Source organism: Rhinopithecus roxellana, chromosome 8 (genome assembly GCF_007565055.1).
Source record: "Rhinopithecus roxellana isolate Shanxi Qingling chromosome 8, ASM756505v1, whole genome shotgun sequence".
In the NCBI taxonomy this organism is placed as follows: domain Eukaryota; kingdom Metazoa; phylum Chordata; class Mammalia; order Primates; family Cercopithecidae; genus Rhinopithecus; species Rhinopithecus roxellana.
Window position 1 is genome coordinate 48626904 of NC_044556.1, and position 25159 is coordinate 48652062.

At 45.6% G+C, this 25159-nt stretch overlaps 1 protein-coding gene across 1 annotated transcript; it reads left to right on the top strand.

Annotated features, from left to right (window-relative positions):
• Positions 1-930: 930 nt before the first annotated feature.
• Positions 931-18615, top strand: GJA5 (gap junction protein alpha 5). Its single transcript, XM_010383989.2, has 2 exons — positions 931-1305; positions 15539-18615. The coding sequence occupies exon 2, from the start codon at positions 15572-15574 to the stop codon at positions 16646-16648; it is 1077 nt and encodes a 358-aa protein (XP_010382291.2). The 5' UTR covers positions 931-1305; positions 15539-15571; the 3' UTR covers positions 16649-18615.
• Positions 18616-25159: the final 6544 nt, after the last annotated feature.

Sequence of the window (25159 nt, forward strand, 5' to 3'; positions counted from 1 at the left end):
TTTAGCTCTCATAATCAGTGGGCTCTTAGTCATTGTTTTGTCTGATTTCAGTCCACTCGTAGTGACCTCTGTTGTTGACACTTACCTCATTCCAACTGGGTCCATGGCTAAGTGTTTAAGTTGAGGAGTCTGGGGGAGAAGTTGGAGAGTGGGAGGGTTTGAAGGAAGAGATACCCCAGTTTCTGAATTTGGTCACCTGTGGCATGTGATCTAACAAGAGCCAACCTTACTTCCATCAGTTCAGTTCCAGCTGGGAGACCTGTTTGCTTTCACGGAAGGAGCAGTAAGGTAAACGTTGGCACCGGTGAAAACTTCGAATCCTGATTCTACCACTTACTTTACACACTGGGCCACCATAATCATGTTACTTAATTTCTCTGAACCTCAGTTTCCTCAAATGTAAAAAGCAGAAAAGGTCTACCTTATAGAATTGGAAATTAGAATGATTGAGATAAAAATAGGCAACATATATATGAAGTCTCTAACCCAGTGCCTGACGCATAGAAGTTGCTCGCCTCTCTTTAGAGGAGAAGGGGAGAGAGTATGATTCTGGGAGTGAGGAATCCCCTCCACTTTTGGAGCTGGGAGGTTAGCATTTCTTTCCTTTCAGGTTAGTCCTGGTGCCTATTCTGGGTGCTGGATGGTTGTGACTTGTGAGACCGCATTTTCCTGTGCTGGCTGATGCTCAGTTCTTTGGTATGGGCATAGTGGAAATCCCAAAAAAGGCTTGTTACGTGAGTGAACACCCTCTTTTTTTCTGATGATGGGAAAAGGATGGGAAGAGGGATCTCTCAGGCAGTGCCAATTTTCCTGCTGATGCTCCAGGATGGCCTGGGAAGTCTGTGGCGACGCAGCAGAGGGGTGGGCAGGAAGAGACCTAGGGAGGTGGTGCACCAGCGGCCCGGGCGGAGAGGCAATGTGGAGGACTGCTGTGAGGACAAGGATGACAGGCAGACAGACGGGGGAGGACTGCAGGGAGAAGGGGGCTCTGCCTCCTTGGGGGCAAGGGAGGGGGAGCACAGTGAGCTGAGGCTACAGGAAGGTAGAGGGAAGAAGACTTTTAGAGCAAAGACTCTAAGAGCACAAAAGAGAGAGGGGAGGGAGGGATTCACAGGGGAAAAGGGGTGGAGAGAGAAAGAGTAGGAAGAAGTGGGAGGAGGGAAGGCGACAGATACGATTAAAAAGAGGGTGGAAGAGGAACAACTGACAGGCTCAAGAGCAAAGAGCGTGGGCAGTTGGAGAAGAAGCAGCCAGAGTGTGAAGAAGCCAACGGAAGGAAAGTCCAGGGAGGAGGAAAAGAAGCAGGTAAGAGAAGACTTGAATTTGAACAACTAAAACTACAAGTGGATATGAAGTAGCCACAAGAGGGGAACTTGGATTCTGGGCTGGATAAAAAGAAAGCTCTTTCTTTCTACCTGTGAGTTTATTCCCTACCCCTCTCACTATTTCCTGTGATAGTGAGGTTTGGATATATTAAAAAGAAAGGCTTAGCGAAGCAGCAGATAAATTACTTCCTTGATTTAGAGTGAGCTGGAGAATTGCGAGTGGAGGGCCCTTGGGGTTCCAGCCTACTCTTGTGGAGTTCAGTCCTCTGGGGGCATCTTAGAAGTGGGTCACCAGTCCATTCCTAAGAACTTTTCTTAGAGGGAATTGGCCCTTTAAAAGTAAAACCAACACTGTTTTACGATGCTTCTGCTAGGCATGGAATCTTTTTTCAAAATGCTTTTCGAAGCATCTAGGGGAGTGTTTTACTTTTTTTTTTTCCTCCCTAAGGCATGTTGGATGGTTTAAAAATATTCCCTGCTTAGTTTCCTGCAGAGTATCATGTCCCCGCTGTGCAGTGGCCGCATTTGAGAGATCCAGGCTGCCACTTGCAGCCAGAGGAAAGAGGCGTGTGAAACCAGTTAGGAAGCCCAGGAAAGCGCCCACCTGAAGGTCTCCTTTCCACTCGCGGTGTGAAGTAGAAGACCACAGGGCAGAAAGATTCTGTTAGTTTCTTCCTGGACCTTTCTTCTGAGCAGGTAGTGAAAGAGCCCAAACTCAGGGGCTGGGAGGCCTTGTAACAGACACATCCCCATGCTTGGCCTCGGTTTCCTCATCTATAAAATGGGGAATTTGAAATGGAAGGTTTCCTCTGGTTCCATTCAGCAGTAACGGTGTGTAAGGCTGTGATTCCAGAGGCTCAAAGGCAACTCAGAACCACTGAAAAAGGGAGGCTCAACCCAAGGATTTCTCATCCTGCTCTGTTGCTAAGTTTTTTCCTTATTCTCCCTCGCAGTATTGCATTGTAATAGAGGGATTCCTGGTTCTCACTCCCCAGCAAATCACTGGGGTTGCTGTTTCTGGAAAAAGGCTCTGGCACAAAGAGGTCCAGCTGGCTGCGGGTGGAGGCAGGGCAGTGGAGAGAGCACTGAACAGGGTGTCAGGAGACCTGGAACCAGCAAAATTGAAGGAGAGAAGAGACCAAGGGGAGCGTGTGGAGGTGCAGCGCCTCTGACTGCCTGGTGCTGTGGCTCATGGCTGGGGACACCAGCTGGTATTTAGAGGCCTTCTAACCTGACTTTCACATCAGCAAGCCAAGCAGCCTCCATCCCCTCCACCCACTGTCCTCAGAGTCACAGCCCAGCCCAGTCCTTGATTCACTACTCTCTAGGGACAGCTCTGAACTTTCTAACTTCCTGCCAGGTTGCCTGGGGCGGCAGAGCTGTTTGGAGCCTGCTCCCCTGGCTGTCCCTCCAAGCCTTTTCCTCACTCAGCACCTGCCGGTGAGGAGTCCCAGTGACCACAGCCTGCAGAGCACAGAGTACCAGGAGGGGATTCTGTGACTTCCAACCCAGCACTCTTTGAGCATCCCTCACCCACACATGTGACGTCCACAGAGCCACAGCAGTCACAGAATCAGGCAGCCCCGCTTTGTCTCTGCCTTGGAACCCCGGAGGCGTGCTTGCTGGGCTCCTGAAGCTGGTCACTGTTCTTATATCTTAACTGCCTCACTCCCGTCCCCTCTCCTAGTACTCCCTAAGGTTCGAGAACATTAAAACTTAAAGAGGTCTCTTCCATTACCGACCTCCTTCTTCAGCAAATAAGGAGAACAAGGACTAGAGAAGGGCATGACTTGTAGGAGACGACACAGTGAGTCAGGGCTGATTGAGTTGGGAGAGCACCCTGCCCTGCTCACTCATACCAAGGGCTCTTCTAACCTCCACCTCCCTGGCTGTATTTTCCCAGCCTCCATCTCTCCGAGTCTCCCTGATTCTTCCACTTGAGCGTCTCTACGATTCTATTTGTTGGTATTGACTCCCACCTGCCCACCTGCTCTTCATTGTCTGCACTGGCGGTTCGTGGGCCACAGGCAGTGCAGGGTGCTGCCACAGTGCCGCCTGGTCTCTCGGCTACTGGCTGACCCCACCTCTTAGGACAGGGGACCTGTCTATGTGGATCAATCAGGACAGGAACTGGATGATCTACCATCTTCAGGGCCAGGGAGACCCAAGGTCAAAGCTCTGCCCCCTGTCCTAGGGAAGGACTCAAGATTCCAGTAGCTCTCTGTGTGAATGAACTCCCATAAGCGCCAACCTGGGCTCAAGGGTTGAACTGGACAAAGGGGAGAGATGACCATTTTCCTGGAAAGCTTCAGGGTTCCTGGAAAGGAAGCTGGCTTCCTTCCTATTGTTGCAAGCTGCTGGCTCCTGGTGATGCCAGCTTGATGCCACTTTGAGAATATTGTTTCTGATATATTAGCAAATAATGGGCAAGTAAAGTTTACTATTCAACAGCCCAATGAGAGTCAGGAGGTCGCAGAATCAGAGGTATTGAAAAAATCACAGAAGGATCTTAGAGTTTATCTCATCGAGGGGTACGGCTGAAGGAAGAACCTGGGCATTTGGAGTCACATTTGGCTAGGATTTTAGCTACGTGACCTTGGGAAAATTATTTAATGTCTCTTATACTCAGTTTCTTCATCTGCCAAAGATGCTAATAAATATCTTCTTCATAAGGTTTTATGAGGATTAAACAAAGTATTTTAAATGGCTGTCAAATAGAAAGGCTTCCCATGACATATACTTCCGAGGAGGTATTGCTGGGTTTTTATGACCACAGATTTTTTTTCTTCTAGGACTCCTTCTGCTGTCCTCTAAGCTGGAAGTCAGAAACTCTGGACTTGCTTCTTGGCTTTGCCACTAACTTGCCATACTGTCACAACTGGGCAAGTCACAGACTCCCCAGATGTTCTAACTTAGAGATGGAAGAGCCTCAACTCTTTTGTTTCACATGTGAGCAAAGTGAGGCTCAGGGAGGGGAAGTATCTTGTCTAGGATCACAAAGAAACAGCTGGAATCAGAAAAGAGCCTCTCTTCATGAAATGATAACATTGCATTTTCACAGGGGATTTCCAGAATCTTACTCCAACCTGGCAACTCCATGATTCAGAACCTCAGGAGAGGACAGAGGTGGCTAGGGATCAAGATGTCCCTTACCCTCTGATCACGGAGTAGACAACCCCCCCTTTCTCTTCCAAGTAGAACTGAGCCTGCTTCAGACCTCTCATTGTGAGTGTGCCTTCTGCTTGGTGATCAGATTCAAGAGTGTTGCAGCTTCTCAGAAGAGAGGCATCCCATGAGGCATACATTTTATAATATGGAGCCATGTAGAGTCCAACTTCAGGCCTAAAAGCTTGAGTTAAAAACACATTAGGAGGCAGGCTGGACTTGAAACAGGAATGAGAGTGGCTTAATTTGAGTAGGCCCTACACCTCCCTGATTCTCCAGCTTGACCCAGGAGGTCTGGATGCCTAGTGAAATAACTAATTTATAGACTAATTACTATGCTTTCCATTGTCTGTATTTTTCCCATCTCTTGACAGTTACCCTCTTGTACCTGTGCCACGTGAGGGTCCTTGCTGTGTCACTAACCAGCCTGAGGCACTATCAGATTCTGCATCAAGTTGGCTAGTTGGATCATGTCTGAGAGGAGTTTTTACTGCAAATGTCAGAAAAGAAAACAAGGAACTAATATTATTGAGTGCCTATATGCCAGATACTGTTCTAGGTGCCTCCACATGTCCACATATTATGTTATCCTCATGAGTAAACATTCCCATTTGTTAGATGAGTTAGAAATTGGGAGGATAAGTGGCTTGCCTAGGGTTACACCACTAGAGAGTAATGCAAGCAGGGTCCTAGCCCTATTATTCCTTAGAGACCGGAAGTTCCTCCACCTAACAATCGCTGTTTCTGTTGTTCTTGTTATGATTTCACATCAATGGAACACCAGAGCCCGCTGTTTGGCCAGCCAAGAACCGGGCAGTAGACGCTGCTGCAGCCAAGAACACTTGCTGGCTAAAAAAGGAAATAACTTTCTATATGTGAATTCTGGCCAAATGATGGCAGAGGCCAAAGAGTCTGGGAATCCTGACTACTGTGGGCTGAGGGCCCCAGTGTAATAATTAATTCTAGGAACAGCATATGTAAGAGATGGCCAGCCAGTAAGCCAGAAGCTAAAAGGAAAAACCCTGGGTCTCTTATGAGGCAAGGTAATGTGGGAAAAGTCCTGCTCTCAGAGTTAAGAGACTAGAGTTCTGGGCACAGGCTTATCATCATCTATCAGTCCTAGTCCTTGGTTTTCTTTCTCGTCAGAGACATAGAGAGGATGTGGGCTTTAGAGTTAGGCTAGCTGGATTCCAACACTTTATGCAGCATTTGCCAGTTGTGGCACTTAGTACAAGTACTTAGCTTCTGAGCCTCAGTTTTCTCATCTGTGAAATGGGGCAATACTACTTTCCTTGCAGGATTAATGGGAGGGTTAGAAAGTATAGTTATAAAGGGCTTCACACATCGGAAATACTCAAGTTAGTGTTGTTATCACTATTCTTAACTTCCTTGAACCCTTGTCATCTTGTTTATAAATAAGGAGTTGAGTTTGATTGATCTCTACATTCCGGTCAGCTCTACTGCACTATAAATCTATGACAAATGGGGGAAATAATAAAGAAATGTGGGTATTATAACAGAATTTTCATTAGCAGTTAATTGCGTGGGTACTAAGTAACCCCCTTGGAGTAATTAAGAAGGACCTCCCAATATTTTGTTGTAATTTCATATCTCCATTTACTACTCCCTTTCATTCACTTTTTGTAAACATTTTTTCTTCCAATGGTTTAAGAAAATTATTTATCCTAGCACAAATCTCTTTCTTCACTCCCTTCTACTTCCTTGGCTTTGAAACAACTGTCTGCCAGCAGGGTGTTGCTGAATGGACCCATCTGTTCTTGTCAGAATAAAATAATTACATTTAAAAAGGAGTTAATTATCTGCCATTGGTACCACTGGCTGGAGTAGGAGGAAGACTGAAGTGAGTACTTCACCTCGCTCATCTCTTCTCCTCTCTTATCTCTATCTTCCTTTCCCCTCTACAGTAAGCAAGGTTCAGGGATGCTGGCCCTCAGTGGACTTCCATTTCTGAGGAAGGTGCCCACACTGCCCAACTCAGTAGCTACAGTTATATCATATGCCTGATCATTTCTCCTGAGGCTGAAGTAGTTTCCCCAAACATAAATCCGGGAAAGAATGAAAATCCTAAATGTAAGAATTAGCACCAATCGCTTACAATCAACTGCCTATCCGAACAATGATCTCAACGAACATTCCCTCTTCAATCATCTTATATAAAAGTGGCCAGCCTTTGACTGGCTAGGATTTTCCAAAGAAGAAACTTCAGGTGATTTAGATAAGAGTTTAGCACAACTGTTAAGGCAGGGACACTGCTGCCAGATGAGCTAGGAGCTGGGTTTGACTCCATCTCCACCTCTTACTAGCAATGTGATCTTGCTCAAGTTATCCTCTCTGAGCCCTGTAAAAAAAGATGAGATGCCAGGCATGGTGGCTCATGCCTGTAATCCCAGCACTTTGGGAGGCCGAAGTGGGTAGATCGCCTGAGCCCAAGAGTTTGAGACGAGCCTTGGGCAAAAGGACAAAACCCCATCTCTAAAAATAAATTTTTTTTAAATACAAAAAATTAGCTGGGTGTGGTGGTGCACACCTGTGGTCCTGGCTACTTGGGAGGCTGAGGTGGGAGGATCATCTGAGTCCAGGAGGTCAAGGCTCCAGTGAGCTGTGATTGTGTCACTGCACTCCAGCCTGGGTGACAAAGTGAGACCTTGTCTCAAAAAAAAAAAAAAAAAAAAGAATAGTCCCCACTTCCTCAGGTTGTTGCGAGAAGCAAATGAAAACAGATATAGAAAGACACTTATAGAGTGTCTGGCACATAGACAGGTGTCAGTGAGTGTTATTTTATTTCTATTATTATTATTATCACCTAGATCCAAATTCAAATTCTTTTTCTGTGTGTAACTGGGTAAACTAGATGTAGTTGGGAATATCAAAGGATGACAAAGATTACTGAAGTCACTGAGGATCAAGACCACTTTCTCATGTAATTCTCCCTACATATCCATTTTAAGGAGAAATTATTGGGGTGAGAGGAAATCAGAAAAAAATGTACACAAACGAATAAGGTACAAAAGAGTTCTGACATAAAGATTATGCTTGGTGCTTTGCTTTATAAAGCTACCTTGATGTCTGGCATGGCGGAGGAGCTTGATAAACACTTTCTGAACTAAACTGCCCTGACATGATACTATTTCTCAGGCAGCCTTTAAGCGAGGCCCTTTGGGTCCTTTCACAACAGAATTCTCTTAATCGGGAAGCAAGTGAACTCTGCCCTGCGCCACATTCCACTGTATGGCGAGTGGAATTATAGCATGGGTCCAGGGAGTTGTTATTATTACTATGAATAACAACCTTTATTGAGAACCAGAGATTTGTTAGATACTGTCCAGAACATGTGTCGTTGTCCAGAATTAGACTCAGACTCTGTGGAGTGGTCTTGTCATCTAATTTTGACAAGCTTGGATAAGTTCCCCAGTACTATGAGGGGAGGAGGCAGTGAGGGAGTAGTCCACGGTGATGGAATTTCTGCTTGAGATACATTCAGTCCTGCTGAGAGAATGGTTCTGTCACAGGTAGAAGAAAGACTCAGTGGCTTCCATCTGCCTGGTGTTCTGGTCACCATCGTCATTGGGCAGGTGTCCCTATGCTAGCTTCCCAGGGAGGCCCCTCCACTGACGTGCAGCATGGCCCCAACGTGTTGCTTGGCCTCTGTGTGCATTCTCATCCTTTTCTTCAGCAACTGGTAAAGAATTGCCTTGATCAATTTGGCATTAGGTGTTTTAAGAGACTTAAATGCTATCAATTCATCCATTGTTGTTTTTATAAAGTACATACCACACTGTGCAGGGTGTGGTGTTGAGCACTAAGGGGTTTGGAGTGGGGGTAATTTCAGGAGGAGAATACAGTGATGAACAGAAAAGCAGTTTGTTTTCAGAGAGCTCAGGGTTGAGTGGGAGAGAGAATACATGGCTTGTAGAGCAACTAATTCTCAGGTGTGTGAGACCTCAAAGGCTTTATAGTTCAAGGCCCGGCTGCTGACTTGGGGGACACAGAAATTATTGTAAAATACTATATTAGAAGGGCTATGATGTGTGACTCCATGGGACAGAACTAGAATCAACAGAAAGAAAAGAATTTTCAAGGCATCCCTATGGTAGCACCTCACTTACTAGCAATATATCTTCTTAAGCAGGAGAGACGAGAGTGCAGTCACAGCAAGTGTGCTGGAAGGTACCTGTCATCGGAAGCCTACCTAGTTGATGCTGCAGCCACTACTAAAAGACTGCTACAAGCATGGACATTACTAATTGTGCAGTCCTTTACATCCCCAACCCCATTTGGAGGCTTCAGATTAGACCCTCAGGAGCAAATCATGGACCAAACATGGCCTATCATGTGGGTTGAGAATAACTCCACACTCCTAGGCATGGCTGTTAAAACTCTCCACAATCTGTTTCTGCCTGCTCTTTTTCATTTCAATGAATTTGTTCATGCAGTCTTGCTTTTATCTGAAATCCCCTCATCTCTTCTGTAACTCCTCCACCCACTCCACACCCCTACAAACATCACATACCCCTAACTCCTCCACAAGAGTTATCTCCACTAGGAAGTCCTCTCGAAGGTCTAAAAATTGATGAGCTCCACTCTTGGAGGGAAGACAGAATGAAACTTTCTGGCACGCACCAGACTTGAACAGAAACTCTGGAATGAAGCCCTGGTTCTTCCTCCATTAATTGTTTCTTTGAACGAATCACTTTTATATGTTTCCTCCTCTGCAAAACACAGGCAATAACAATCACCCCACAAAGTGGTTATGAGGATTCATTCATTCAACAATAAAAATTGAATGTCTATAACATTCTGAAGGTATTCGGTCTTGAACAGAACAAATATGATCCTGCTCTCTTGGAACCAACAAGAGAATGTAGAAGCACATTTTGAACAGTATGTAAGCTTTTATTTTTATTTACTTATTGTGAGGTTTTATTTTTACTGCTGACCTTAAGAAGATTTGAGCCTCCTTAGGACCTCTTTTCAATATTACTGCTAGCCAAACATTTTCTTCAATCATTAAGAAAGCATTTATTATGTACCAAATGAGAGAACCTGATGCAATAAGAATTCAAAGTAGAAGACATAGGGCTTTTAACTTTGAGAAGCATACTACCCATTTGAGAGAAAAAGCTGTTAAATACTTGACAGAAGGAATCATGCCTGATTTTATTAATTTTTTTTTTTATTTTTTTTTATTTTTTTTGAGACAGAGTCTTGCTCTGTTGCCCAGGCTGGAGTGCAGTGGCCGGATCTCAGCTCACTGCAAGCTCCGCCTCCCGGGTTTACACCATTCTCCTGCCTCAGCCTCCCAAGTAGCTGGGACTACAGGCGCCCGCCACCTCGCCAGGCTAGTTTTTTGTATTTTTTAGTAGAGATGGGGTTTCACTGGGTTAGCCAAGATGGTCTTGATCTCCTGACCTCATGATCCGCCCGTCTCGGCCTCCCAAAGTGCTGGGATTACAGGCTTGAGCCACCACGCCCGGCCTAATTTTTTTTTTTTTTTTTTGAGGCGGAGTCTCACTCTGTTGCCTAGGCAGAGTGCACTGGCATGATCTCAGCTCATTGCAACCTCCACCGCCCAGATTCAAGTGACTCTCCTGCCTCAGCCTCCTGAGTAGTTGGGATTACAGCTGCCTACCACCACACTGGGCTAATTTTTAAATTTTAATGGAGATGGGGTTTCGCCATGTTGGCTAGGCTGGTCTTGAACTCCTGACCTCAGATGATCTGCCCGTCTTGGCCTTCCAAAGTGCTGGAATTACAGGTATAAGCCACCACGCCCTGCCGATTTTATTAATTTAGTAGACATCATTGAGTGCCCAGTGTGTGTCAGGCCTTGCACCTCTTTGGGACTGTTCTCATTACTCAGAACAGTGGTGGGCACATAAAGGGGACTCAGCAAAGTATCTGCAGGTTAACTGATAGACAAATGTTTAGAAAACAAGTCTAAGGAAATATATAACCAAGTGTGAGAATATATCCTACATGCTGGATGGTAATTTAGAGTCTTCTGGAGTTCAGGAGACACCAAAGAGGGCTGAGGTCAATTTTAGAAGACTTCTCCATTTTGCTGTAGATTTGCGGAGTCAGCGGAAAAGGTTCTGGCTATGAGTTTATGATTAATCCAGGTTGCTCTGAAATGATTTTCTTTGAAAAACATTGGCCGTGTAGGGGGACCACAATGTTACCATAAGAAGGAGCACTGGGCTGGGCGCAGTGGCTCACGCTTGTAATCCCAGCACTTTGGGAGCCCAAGGCGGGAGGACCAACTGAGGTCAGGAATTTGAGACCAGCCTGGCCCACATGGTGAAACCCCTTCTCTACTAAAAATACAAAAATTAACCAGGCATGGTGGCACACGCCTCTAATCCCAGCTACTCCAGAGGCTAAGGCAGGGAAAATTTCTTGAAACTGGCAGGCAGAGGTTGCAGTGAGTTGAGATAGTGCCACTGCACTCCAGCCTGGGTGACAAAGCAAGACTTCATCTCAAAAAAAAAAAAAAAAAAGGAACACTGGATTAAGAATGTAGGTGCCTGAGTTTTATTTCTGGCCATTTGGCCATATAGTACACAAAATAAAAGCAGAAAATGATTTATGCTCACTATACACAAAATTCTTCCTCAGGCCCTCTTCCTCTTATCTAGCATCATATTACTATTGCCAAACAAGTTCCCTAGTGGCCCCTCCAAAATTTGCTTTATCCCAGGATAGGACATGTTGAAAGAGGATGTTGAAGGTTTGGGAGTGAAGAACCTTTAGAGATGGGATGGTTCTCTTCCAGGTTCTAGGGACCATCTCTTTTTGCCTTGCTGATTTCAGAACTTGTATCAGTGGCAGAGGGCTTTAGAACACAATTCCCTAGGACCCTCCCCAAAACCCATAAACCAGATTCAGGCTCCTGCCCACATTCCCATAACACCTTATACTTCCTTAATGTTAACACACATCATGTTTTATTGAAATCATGTATTTACTGTCTGCTCTTAATTAAGGGGTATAAAGGCAGTTACACTCAGTGAAGGCAGGGAATCCTGGTTTGTTTCCCCTCCTTCCTGCTGTATTCTCATTGTCTAGAATGATGGCTGGCACCCTGTAGTCACTCAATAAACTTATTAAATGAATGAAAAAAGGACATTCTAGGCAGAGGGAACATAAGAAGCCAAGATACGTGGGTGAGAAGTGGTGAGATGTGTATATGTACATGGGAAATTGTGTAGCTTAAGTATTGAGTGCGTGAGTGGAAAAGCTGAAAAACGACAGCATGAGACTGTACAGGGTTTCAAATGGCAAGTTAAGCAGCTTAGACTTTCTAAGTGGTAGGAAGCCAGTGAGGATAACTGCTAAATCAGTGAGGTAAATTGCCATTGTGTTTGATAGCATTTATTCATGGCATGGGCAGCTTCCTATGCCCCTCCTAACACACTTCCTGCCAAGAAGCAGATAATAATCTACAAAGTAGTTTATATGCTATACGCCCAGTAAACTCACTGAGTATCTAATCTACAAATTTCTGTGGCTGAGATAGGGGAGCCAACGTAGCTGGAAAAGTAACTACAGTCAGAGACCTTTCACATTATAAACTGAGCATCTGGTACGTGGCAGCAATTTTAAGTTTCTCTGACCTTGCCTGAGCGTCAGCAGGAAGTCATACATGAAAAACCCTTCACCCTATTTCCTCTGCCTGGGCCCAGGAGGTCTGCCTCACCCTCATACCTCCTCAGATAGTTTCTCTTGTTCCCTCCCAATAAGACATCTTTCCTAATACTGCCTTCTGGTTTTCCAAGGTGTTCCTTTCTTGTACCTGTGCTTTACCTCTTCCAGGTGGAATTCCTTGGACAGCAGTGAAAGAGTCAGCAGTCAAGCCTCTTGGCAGATTAGACCAAAGGGTCGCATTCTTTGCCTGGAACTATTTTTATACTTCCTTGGGGACTTGCAAGGAATGAGTGACAGAGTGAGATCAAGGGAGAAGTCTTTAGGGACTGAGTGTGGAAAACTTGCCCCAAATCCTGGAAGAATATGACATTTGTTTCTTTTTGTTTCCTTTCTATTTCCGTTTTCTTCTCATTTCCTCCCCTTCTACTCTTGCTTCCATTTCTTTCCTCCTTTGTAATGCACCTTTCTCTACTTTCTAATTTCTCTTTCTCCCTCCTTCTTCTACCTCTCATCCTTCCCCACCACTCTCATTGCTAGTAATGGCTACCTTTGATTCAGTTCTTATTTGCTGAACACTGTGTTAAGTGCTTTGTAGGCATCATTTCATAGCACTCTATGAGTTAATAGTATGTCCATTTTGCAGGTAAGGAAAGTGAAACACAGAGTGAATCATTTATCTAAGCCCAGCAGATGGTAACAGAAATTTGTCAAACCTCAGTAAGCTAACTCCCGCATCTGTCTTTTCTTAATCCTTACATGGTCTTTTTCTCCATTTCCACCTCCCCCTTGTCCTTGCCTTTTCTTCTCTTCTTTTTATTCCTCCCCTTCTCTCCCTCCCTCTTTTTCTCAGACACTCACCATAGTTCAGTCACTGCACGTGTATGGCTGACCCTGAAGGTGCTGAACACTGTACATGTGCCCAGAAGAGAGGACAGACAATTCAAACTCTTATCTAATCAGCCATTTTCCTTTTGAGCACACGCTCCACAATTTTCCACATTTGGAGGCTGAAAGAGGGGGTGCTTCGCTACCTAAGGAAATGGGGCATTTGTCTGATCACAAATGATAGGACAGGCCTCAGTACATGGATGGGTCTTTGATACAGAGAGGAGCAGAGAGATAAGACCCTTTCTGCTCACTCAGGAACTCCCTCATTCCCAGGGACTCTGTATACTCTCAAGGTTGGGGACCTGGGGTCTGAGAGAAGACAGGGCCAGGAGGTTGGTCCCTGTCAAGGCAACAATCAACTCAAGAGCTGAGGAAGCCTGGACTATAAAATGCACCACCCTGACCCCATCTTTCCCCATAAGCCTGAAGAATGTTTAGACAGAAACCAGGAGCACGTTGGCAGCAAAGATATGAAGGTCAAGTTTCAATTTGACAAACCTCTAAAGTCCCACCCAAATCTGAGGTTTTATGATTCTAAGAAAGGAATATAGTATGCTCCATTCCCTCCGAGATCTTTGTCATCCTGTTGATTAGGAATGGTTAGAGACTTAAACTGTAAGAACATTTATTATTCACTAAGTAAGAATTCTGCAGGTAGGGAGCCGCAAGAGTTGCTTCAGAGGCCTCAGGGCACTGGTTGACATTTCTGAGATTCTCTGGACAGCTTTAGACATCCTGGTTCATACAACTCTGTCCACAGGCAGGAAGCGGTGGGGACAAGCGGAGCTCACTCCTATTCACTGGGGGATGGGAGCACTGTGAGTAGGCTCCCTCCTGTTCACCAGGGGATGGGAGCACTATGAGTGAGGTTCCCTCTTGTTCACAGGGGGATAGGAGCACTGTGAGTGAGGCTCTCTCCATTTACTGGGGGGTAGAAAAACCTTTTCTGGAGCATTCCCTCTACTTTAGATTCTCTCCATACCTCACCTACCAGAACTAACCGCAGAGGAGATTGAGAAAGTAATACCTGGCTTTTTCACCCTGCCAATGGGAGGCAGGCAAGAAACAGGGAATTGGTTTTCTATTGGGTGGGAAACAACAGTGCCTGTCAGCCCCTCCTTCCTTCACTCAACTAAGATGTATTAAACACCTACTCTGGGCCAGGCTCTGGTGATACAGAAGAGAAGACAGTCTCCATTTTCAAACAGTCCCTACTGGGAGAACACAGACAGGCAGAGGATTACAACACAAGGCGGCAAGCACTGGGAGACAAGTAAGTGTCCCAGGGACCATCACAGGAGCTGAAGAGGCTCAGCTTGAGGGAGGAGGGAGGGTTGGAGGAGGCAATGACTGGGTTAAGTTTTGAAGGTAAATGGGATTCAACTAGGAGTGAGGGGCCATGTAGAGGTACAGAAGGAGGGCATTTGGGAAGATTTAGCATGGCTGGACAAAAGGAACTCATGTGGGCAGGCAGGAAGAAGCTGGAAAAGCAGACAAGCGCCAGATGAGGGAGGATTTTGTAAGGGACATAAAGTTTTGGGACATTTATTCTGGACATAAGGGTGGGTAGATCTGTGTGTGAGAATCTTATTTAAGTGAGACATAGAAACTTAGCAGCAGGGCGAGCTGAGCTGTGTGGTTGGAATGGCTGTGTTGCACTGAGGCACGGGAGATCAACATTGCCTTACCAGCCAGGGGAAGTGAGCACTCATCTGTGATACTGTTAGCTGGTGTGACCAAAGCACACTTTTTGTTTGCCACCTCCCAACACAGCTGGTGTATGCTGGACGGTTCTGATTTTTGCAGAGTGCTTCCTGAGGGGCCAAATTTGCCGATTGCATCCTCACTCTTTCCTCCTCCACCTAGTTCTGCCCTCTGGAGCCATAAAAATATTCCTTTTCCATCCAACAGTCATTTAAACATTTGGAACAGTTGTGGAATGATTTTCAGAATATCACATACCTCTTATCACTTAATCCTCAGAATTCTCTGGTGTAGCTATTCCCACCCCCATCTGATAAATGAAGAAACAGACTCAGTGAGGTAAATGCCCAGAGTCACATTTGCAGATCCCAATCCTGTGTTCTTTTTAATACTCGTGTTTCTCCAGGTGCGGTCCCACGCTGCCTGCATCAGAACCACTTGGGCCACTTGTTGTAAATCCAGATTCCTGGGGGCCATCCCAGACCTCCTGAAGTAGAATTACTGGGGCAAGAGCAGAATCCATATTGTAACACACACCTCGATTTCTAGATCCGTTAAAGTGTGGGAGCCATGCTCCAATTTAGCTAATATGGCTACTTTGAATCTTCTCTTTCTTTTTATTTTTGCTGGGAAATGAGAGAGAGCTTTTCTTTGGTTGCTTTGACTTCTAAGTTGCATTGTCTTAAAGAACCCATTGGACGGATCAGTGGAATCCCAGAATATGATAGACCTTCCAGACCTTCACAGAACATCCTTCTCCTTTTCTCTCTTTCTCTCTCCCCCATTTGCAGAAGTTTTGGCATCTGTGACCTGGCTGTGCCAAGATGGGCGATTGGAGCTTCCTGGGAGAATTCCTGGAGGAAGTACACAAGCACTCGACCGTGGTAGGCAAGGTCTGGCTCACTGTCCTTTTCATATTCCGTATGCTCGTGCTGGGCACAGCTGCTGAGTCTTCCTGGGGGGATGAGCAGGCTGATTTCCGGTGTGATACGATTCAGCCTGGCTGCCAGAACGTCTGCTACGACCAAGCTTTCCCCATCTCCCACATTCGCTACTGGGTGCTGCAGATCATCTTCGTCTCCACGCCCTCTCTGGTGTACATGGGCCACGCCATGCACACTGTGCGCATGCAGGAGAAGCGCAAGCTACGGGAGGCCGAGAGGGCCAAAGAGGTCCAGCGCTCTGGCTCTTACGAGTACCCAGTGGCTGAGAAAGCAGAACTGTCCTGCTGGGAGGAAGGGAATGGAAGGATTGTCCTCCAGGGCTCCCTGCTCAACACCTATGTGTGCAGCATCCTGATCCGCACCACCATGGAGGTGGGCTTCATTGTGGGCCAGTACCTCATCTACGGAATCTTCCTGACCACCCTGCACGTCTGCCGCAGGAGTCCCTGTCCCCACCCGGTCAACTGTTACGTATCCCGGCCCACAGAGAAGAATGTCTTCATTGTCTTTATGCTGGCTGTGGCTGCACTGTCCCTCCTCCTTAGCCTGGCTGAGCTCTACCACCTGGGCTGGAAGAAGATCAGACAGCGATTTGTCAAGCCGCGGCAGCACATGGCTAAGTGCCAGCTTTCTGGCCCCTCTGTGAGCATGGTCCAGAGTTGCACACCACCCCCCGACTTTAATCAGTGCCTGGAGAATGGCCCTGGGGGAAAATTCTTCAATCCCTTCAGCAATAATATGGCCTCCCAACAAAACACAGACAACCTGGCCACTGAGCAAGTGCGAGGTCAGGAGCAGACTCCTGGGGAAGGTTTCATCCAGGTTCGCTATGGCCAGAAGCCTGAGGTGCCCAATGGAGTCTCACCAGGTCACCACCTTCCCCATGGCTATCATAGCGACAAGCGACGTCTTAGTAAGGCCAGCAGCAAGGCCAGGTCAGATGACCTATCAGTGTGACCCTCCTTTACGGGAGGACCAGGACCAGGTGGGAACAAAGGAGGCTCAGAGAGGAAAGATGTGTCCCTTCTGAAGTGATGCTTTCTCACTGTCATCACTGCTTGGCTCCTTTGGGCCCTGGGTCTCAATGACATTGCTCATTAATTCTAGAAACTGTAATCAGGGCTCTGGGATAGTAAAAGATGTGACTATCCACCCAGACTGCAGTTCCCTCCCCACGCTGTACCCAGTATATGAAGCCTTTCAGGTTACTCATGAAACAGGGTAGAGGGAGGGAAGGGAAGCATGGCAAAAGCTGGCCTGGAAGGGATAGCCAGAGGGATAGAATGACTCTCTCTTTACATACCAGCAACATACCAGATGCGTTCTCTAAGTTCCTACCTCCTTGACCTGATCACCCTCCCTCTTCCAAGGAAGAGCTCAAAGTTCCCAGCCAACAGAGAGCATGAATCAAGGAACTTGCATTATATGTGCTCCTTGAGTCTGTTGTCTCCATGGACCATTCCTCAGAGTAGTGGTGAGATGGCCTTGGGTTGCCTTTGGCTTCTCCTCCCTCTACTCAGTCTTAAAAAGGGTTTCTTGGAACTTACCAGCAGCCTCAACTTTACAAATGCCTTGGTATGTACCTTTGGCAAATGCCCCACCTTGATGATGTTGCAACCTTTCCTTCTGCCAGGGTGTACACCTAGCCTGTGAAGATGTCAACTCTGCTAGGGAGTCACTGTACACACAAACTCCACTGGAATTCCTGCCAACATCTGTCACCCTGCAGCTCCTTTACAGTTCAATCCAATGATAGAAACCATCCCTTCCCTTTCTCCCTTGGCTGTTCACCCAGCCATTCCCTGAAGGCCTTATCGACAGGAATATCCAAGAAGCCGTTGTCCTCTCTCGAACCCTGACCAGATCCCCAGCCACTGAGGCCAGTGGAATTTCCCCAGGCCTTGTTAAAACAAAGAAAGCATTGTACTTCTCAGATTCCCCTTGTGGAAAAAAAATTCTGCTGTGAAGATGAAAATAAAATAGGAGAGAAAACACTGGAAAACTATTTTCCCCTCCTATTTACTTCCTTTGCTGACTGCCAACTTAGTGCCAAGAGAAGGTGTGATGACAGCTATGGAGGCCCCCAGATCTCCCTCTCCTGGAGGCTTTAGCAGGGGCATGGAAATAGTAGGGGAATCTCCAGCTGTCTTGGCAGGGCCTTTATTTAAAGAGCACAGAGATTCCTATGTCTCCCTAGTGCCCCTAATGAGACTGCCAAGTGGAGGCTGTAGAAAAGCCTTGCCTTCCCCAGGGACTGGCCTTGTTTCTGTATTCACTGGATCCATAATGGGTTACTGTTGTTTTGGATGAAGGTAAAGGATGCTCAGAATTGTTGGATACTGAGACTTATAGAGAGATTATTACATTATTAAAATGCATGCGTGTGTGTGTGTGTGTATGTGCTGATAGGATGGGTAAAGGCTAGGGGAGTCCTGAAATAAGGAAAGGAAACCACAGAGAAACTTGTGTCTTCCTGCTCTCCTCTCCGGCTGCCTCGCAGAGGGGCTAAGCCTCACTGTCTTGGTGTTATTAAACTGAACAGATAGGCACGAGAGGTTGGGACAGAGGAGGCTAAAGGCTCAGGAGGTTCAACCTCTGACTCACCTGCCCATCTCTGGGCCCTCTGCTGATACTTGGATGCTATTGTTGGGTGGAAAGAAAAATGAGAGTGGGGAAGTGGAGAAAAGTGACTAGGATGCCATTTAGGAAGGAATGTCTGATCATCCCAGGTCCCTGGAGGGGACACCTTTTAATCTATTGCCTAGCATTAATATTTTCTCCCCTTCTATCTCTGAAATGTTTTATGAAATGAGCGTTCTTGAATTAGAAGTTCTATGGGATCAATCTTTGATGGTGAGGGTTTTAGAAAGGAAAAATTAAGTAAAATGTGTAATTTGTCTAAATAAAATCCATCTCTACATCTGTCTCTCTTTTGTTGTCCACTTCATGCTGTGACTACAAAAGGATGGCAGACTTGGTGGGGAGGGGAGCGCTTGGACTGTACCCATCAGTAAGCCGTAATGCAAAGAGCTTTGAAGTCAGGCATGCAAGGGTTAAAATTCCAGTTGCTAACTTACATCTGGACTCCAGCAAGACAATCTCTGAGCCTTGGTTTCTTCATCTGTAAATTGGGCCCCATTAATATCTACCTCATGGGCTGTTAACTGAGCTGTTAAGTACCTCATAGAGCTTTTATCTGAGTTGACTGTAAAGAGTTCAGCAGAGTGCTTGGGAAATAACAGTCATTACATGGTAATTGTTGTTATTATCTGATTATTTTTGTTATTGTTTTGAATACACAGTCTTTGGAAATGGGATGTTGAGAGATGATTCCAGAACTTCTCTTTATCAAGCCCACAATCTGCCTAATGTGATCAGATTAACTCACATTATTCTATTCTAACAATTAGAATAGAATTAAACAGGAATTAATGTATCATCAGTTCTAGGAACCATAGGCTCCAGGAGGTGATACATAAAAAACAAAACAAAAAACTAACAAACTACACAGAAAAGAGGGGAGACCTGACCTGGACCTAAAAAATGAGAAGGCTTTAGAGAAGTATAGACCCCAAGGATGAGTCTGTGCAAAAGGTCTTTGTATCACCATTTTACAGATACGTAAACTGACGCCCAGGAGAGTTCCCTGAGAGTGGGGCTGCTTCTCACTGGCTCCCTGATTGATATTTCATCTATTTGGAAGAAGAGAAATAACTGTTGCTCCAAACAAAGGGTCAAGGGACCGACCACCTAGCCTTTCACCAACAAATGGGTGTCATTTCCGAGAGAAGATTAGGAAAGACAAACAAAAGTGTAATCTTAACTACCAATCACTCTTGTTTACCAGAGCAGGAAAGCTTTTTAAAAAAGGTCTTGCAAAGAGATCATAGAACGCATATTATGACACCAATATGGAGACTTAGGAGTGCACCTGGCCTCTGTCTGAGGATAAGGTGCTCCACCCAGAGATACCGCAGTAGTCCAACTAAAGAAAGCACCTGGAACCCATTTTCTTTCTCCTAGAAAAATAAAAATCCGTCCATCTCACATTTTTATAAACATAGTCGTTAACATTTAACAGTTCATTTTATGCCGAACTGCAAAACTAAGGAACTTATAGTAAGATTTCAACCTCATGTATGTCTACTCTCATTTTCTTTCTTTCTGCCTCCCTTCTAAAGCTTCATCACTAAAGAGCATAATCTGGTTGGTAATAGAGTGAACACATTCCGAGTTGCAGGCCCCTTTAGGCCCATTTCCTGAAATTGCTTCCTCCAGTGCCAGATAAGAACAGAATGTCTACCAGAATGTTTCATTCCAATGGCTCAAGTGTTTAAGTGGTTAAATGCTAATAATACTCCTATGTAAAATCATAGTATGAATGGGTTTCAGATTTTTTCCTAATAGCAAATTGCGATACCAGAGAGAAAAACAAAAGAACAAGGACAGTAGGCATCTTGCAGGCATCTTGAAGGATTGCTGTCATGATGTGGAAATCAGGAAAACAGCGAGGCTAGAGGGAGCTGCCCACGTCCCAGTCCTCAGGAAGTTCTGGAAGCCCCTGCAGTTGGTCCTTGATAATAAACAGATTTTTTTAAATCCTAGATTTTTAAGTAGAATGTGATTAGGGATTTTTCCTTTCATTGGTCACTTGATGGTCATCAGAGATAGGTAGGGTCTATAGTTTTTTATTGTTGTTTCAAGTGGAAAATATTGTCACTCAACAAAGAATTACTGACCAGCTATTTTCAGCTAGGCATTCTGTTAGGCTTTAGGAGTATAATTTTAGAAACCAGACATGGTTCCTGCTTTTTGGATCTTACAGTCTGGTGGGGAAGGCACTCTAACACAAATAAACAAATAAAATAATTTTGTGTGTGTGTGTGTGTGTGTGTGTGAGAGAGAGAGAGTGAGACAGGGCTCACTGTGTTGCCCAGGCTGGAGTGCAGTGGTGCGATCTTGGCTCACTGCAAACTCCACCTCCTGGGTTCAAGCGATTCTTGTGCCTCAGCCTCCCAAGTAGCTGGGATTACAGGCATGCACCACCATTTTTAGTAGAGATGGAGTTTTGCCATGTTGGCAAGTCCGGTCTCAAACTCCAGGCCTCAAGTGATACGCTCGCCTCAGCCTCCCAAAGTGCTAGGATTACAGGTGTGATTCATCACACCCAGGGCTAAATAAAATAATTTAAATTGTGACAAGTGTCATGAAGGCAACAAGGGGTTAATAAAGGTGGGCTGAGAGATTCTAGTATTCAGATAAGGCAGCAGAAAGTCCTTTCTGAGGAGATAACATTGAAGCTGAGATGTGACAGTTTAGAAGCCAGGCACTGATGCGCAGGGGAAGAACCCAGGTGGGTGAATCTAAATTCCTTCCAGAAAATTCCAGAATACAGCTTTCCCTTATCTCACTCTGGTCCAACATTTTTGAAAGACAGAATTCAAGCAGTAACTAAAACAGCACAGTTTGGCACCAACTATAGCAAAACACACATACCTCTTTCTACAAAAAATTCAAAAGACTGAAATCTTTTCACTCAAGGAAGCAAAAGGAGCATATGTAAAAGATCTGAATTAAAACAAGAAAATATATGTTAAGTTCTAAAAGCCCTATTTTTTTTTTTTTTCTCCATGGTCAGGAAGACTGTCAGAATCCACTAGTATCAATTCTGATAACACACTTTGGCCTATTCCGTGGGGTACGGCTGGAGAGGGGAGGCAGGGGTGCTTGGGGACAGAAGGGAGTCCAGTCCAGGCTTGTTGGAAGAAGACTGTATCCAAAGGCACTGGGAGAGAGTCAGCAGGGCATGGCCCAGAGTAGCCTTAGCATCAGGGAAGTCAAAGCAGCAAAACATCAAGTACACAGAGAGGTGGGGAATGCAGAGGGTGGAGGAGCACATAGGGAAGCTAGGCCACGGAAGTTGTGTAAGACACCAGACAGGCAGGCAGGCACTGTTGGGGACATGTCTCAGCTGGCAGTAAGGCTCCAGACCCTGATCTGGATTTGGAGCTGGACTTCCAGACTCAGGGAAGGGAGTCTGACATGGGCAGAGTGGAGCTTCATCCTAGTAGCTGGGTTACTAAGCAAGGCACTAGGACAGGGTCTTGGATAGAGTACAAGCAGGCTCTTGTACTCTTGTGGGGCCCATTATCAGAATTACAGAGGTGTGGATGAATGAACTGAGTCAAGCTATTGGTGGCAATATATATGATGTTTATAGATACAGTACCTTCAAAGCCTTAAACCAAAGGAATGACAACTGTGAGACTTCTAAGCACCTCATCAAGCCAGCGGGTGGGGAGATAATTTGGGGGATGGAGGCTAATGCTTTTCTTTATCCATCGCCACCTTCAGCTAAGGGTAGCACAGCCCCGGGGAGGCCATGGCTTGGAAACAAGACTCAAGCCCCGTCATTCCCTTCAACTTGACTGAATTTTCCATTACCTGGATTCAAGGCCCTTATGGGACTGCGTGCATGTACTTGCTAACAAAGGGTTTCTCAGAGAAAGTGAGAACCATGCAGGATCCTTTCAGGAGTGTTCATTGCCCTGAGCTCTGCAGCCTGGCCAAGGCTAAATCCCCTCCAGCAGCAGCTGCTCTTCAGTCAACAGGGGGATTCAGGGAAGGGTAGAAAGTTATTTTATACCTTCCTGGGACTTGTCTTTCAACGTGATAAAATATAACCTGGAGGGGTTTACATTCACAAAGGTTTGAGGTAAAATTGCACATTTGAAACCATTATAAAAACTTGTGTAGGGTGTAGTTGACTGGGGAAAAGTCAATTTAAAAACCCTTGCATATTTTAATACTAATAATGAAATACACCTTCAATTATTAAGTGCTTGCTGTTTTCTGGGCATTGTGCTAAGAGATTTTATGAATTGCTGTTTCATCCTTACAGTAATCCTACGAGGTTATTTGACCCCATTTTACAGATAAGGAAACTGAGAATTAGATTCAGTAACTTGCACAGCGACTAGGCAGTAGGACTGGGATTCAAACCTGCCTTATACTTCTCTTAAGTGCTCATCATTTATTCTTAAGTAAAAAGGCAAGACACAAAATTGTATGTGTAGCATGATTACGATGTGTAAAATTAGGCATTCATGCTTGGTGTGGTATCCCATTGCACATCTATAGTCCCAGTTATTTGGGAAGCTGAGGTGGGAGGATCACTTGAGCCCAGGAGTCCCAGGGCAGCCTGGACAACATAGCAAGACCCCTATCTCAAAAGAAAAAAAAAAGGCATTTATAAGAGCAAAGACTTGAGGGAAACAAACAAAAATGAAAGCAATTTGGTGGATTGGTGGGAGTGCTTTAATTCTCTTAATTTTGTAAACTATTTTAATGTAATGATGCTATTTTTGAGATTAACACACTTAAAATACACTTATATTCAACTTTTGAGCTAAATTTGGTGTTCCCCCGGGGTGGCTGCCAGGAGCTGCCTTTCAGTTTCTGCAATCCTCATGCCTGGGAAAATTGTTTTGTTTGGGCTCAGACTGTCACCCTTAAAGGGGATATGGTTAGCAGGAGGTGCTCATCCCAGGGTCCTGGCAGCCAACTGTGTGACAGCAGATGGCCCACCAGCTGCGGCCTCTGGGAATGGTGGAGCACTAGAGTGAATTGGGAGGCATGGTTTCCCCCATGAACTCTTCTTACACATCCCAGTGTGGTAAGCGCCCACTGCACACCACGTCAGGGCCACGGGCAGGCACCATTTGGGAGGATATCAGTAAGAGAGAAGCCTGCCCTCAACCACTCAGGACCTTGTAGAGGAGGGGAACAATGCCATATTACCAGGGAGCAGTGTTCAGTGTGGTAAGAGGAAAAAATGGCACTGAAGGTCTTCAGAGGAAGGGGAGAACCTGGGGAGGAGGAAGAGCTCAGGAAGGGCTTCATAGAGTTGGTGGCACTTGAAATTGCCTTTGAAAGAGGAATAAGATTTCCTATGTCAGAGGAGAAGACTTTCCAGTGGGAGAAAATGGCATAAATTAAAACAAACAAACATCAACAACAGAACCGATATAGAACTGGTATGTTCCAGGAGCTGGGAGAAGCCCTGAGGGAGTGAGACCAAGAGGTGGGATGCACAATGGGGGACGCTGGACACTTTCACTCTGTAGTGGTAGTGACCTGTTGAGTTTCCTTGTGTGTTGGGAGTGGGATGCTTGGGGCTACACTTCAGAGTTACACTTCAGAGTCGCAGCATGTGAGACAGGGCAGACTTTGGAGGCTGGGAGAGGAGTCAGCATGAGCTAGGGACATAGGCAGTAGGACTTGGTGACTGTTCAGGTATGGGGTGGGAGATGGTGGTAGGAAGAAGTCAGGAATGACTAAGAGGCTTCAAGTCTCTGTGACCATTTATTCAACAAAATGTATTCCATTCACTTATTTAGCAAACATAAGATGCAGGCCTGCTGTATGCCTCATGCAGCGCCAGGACCTGGGGATTCAGAGAGGAAAGCTGGTCAGGCAATTATTATGCAGTAGAGGGATCATGGGTGTGGTAGACTCTTCTCTGCTTTACTACAGATCCTCTCCACCTCACCTGCCTCTTCTTCCAGCTGCCTGGAAACCGTGTGGATCGATTTCACATGGGCGCAGCTGACTGCATCTGACTTCCCCCATGATTTCCCTAAGGAAGCAGTGGTAGAACCCCGCTCAGTACTTTCCCCAACACATGGGCAACCTTGAAGTGTGGACCTAATGCAACACATGGCAAACCTCTGATCAGTGGAAGGCAGAAGCCTTGTCTCCATCCCTGTCCCACTCCCCTGGTGGTTCTGAGATCTGGGTGATAGGGCTTCTCAAGGGTGCGGTCCTGTGGATTGAGCAGCCAGTGACACTTAGCAGTGTCCTGCTTGAAGACACATCTTCCTATTGACTCTGCCTCCTTACCTGCCTTTTTCGCCTCATTCCGTATTGTTGCCCCTAAAATTATACACTCTATTGATGTGTTAGTACATCAGCCTTTGCCTCAGGCTCTGCTTCCTGGAGAATCCAGACTGAGCCAATGATTTCTGTTTGAAATGTAGCTTTCCTCACTCTACAATCGTATGACATTCCGACCAAGCCTGGAGCATCAAGGTTAGCAGCTATCCTTCACTGCTAGAACAAGTATATGTGTGTAGGGAAAACATTCTGACATTTGATAGTATTCTTTCCAGCCTTTACAGGGATTTTTAAAAATTCCTGTGGTTTCCTGTGTGTGAGTCTTGTCTACCTGGATAGATCTTTACCTCCAAGACCTTGTGCCTTGCAACATTTAGGACAACGTTAGCAGGCAAGAGATGCTGGAAAACATCTGCCATGTTGAACTGAAGTTGTTCTTTCTTATTTTTCTGGATTCTACTTTGTCTTTTGCTGATTCACTTTATCTGCAAACTAGTTTCCAAAAGGACATGTTCTTCCTCTCCTTGTGCTGCCTGTGTGTGGTGAAATACAGCACCAATGAAAATTTATACT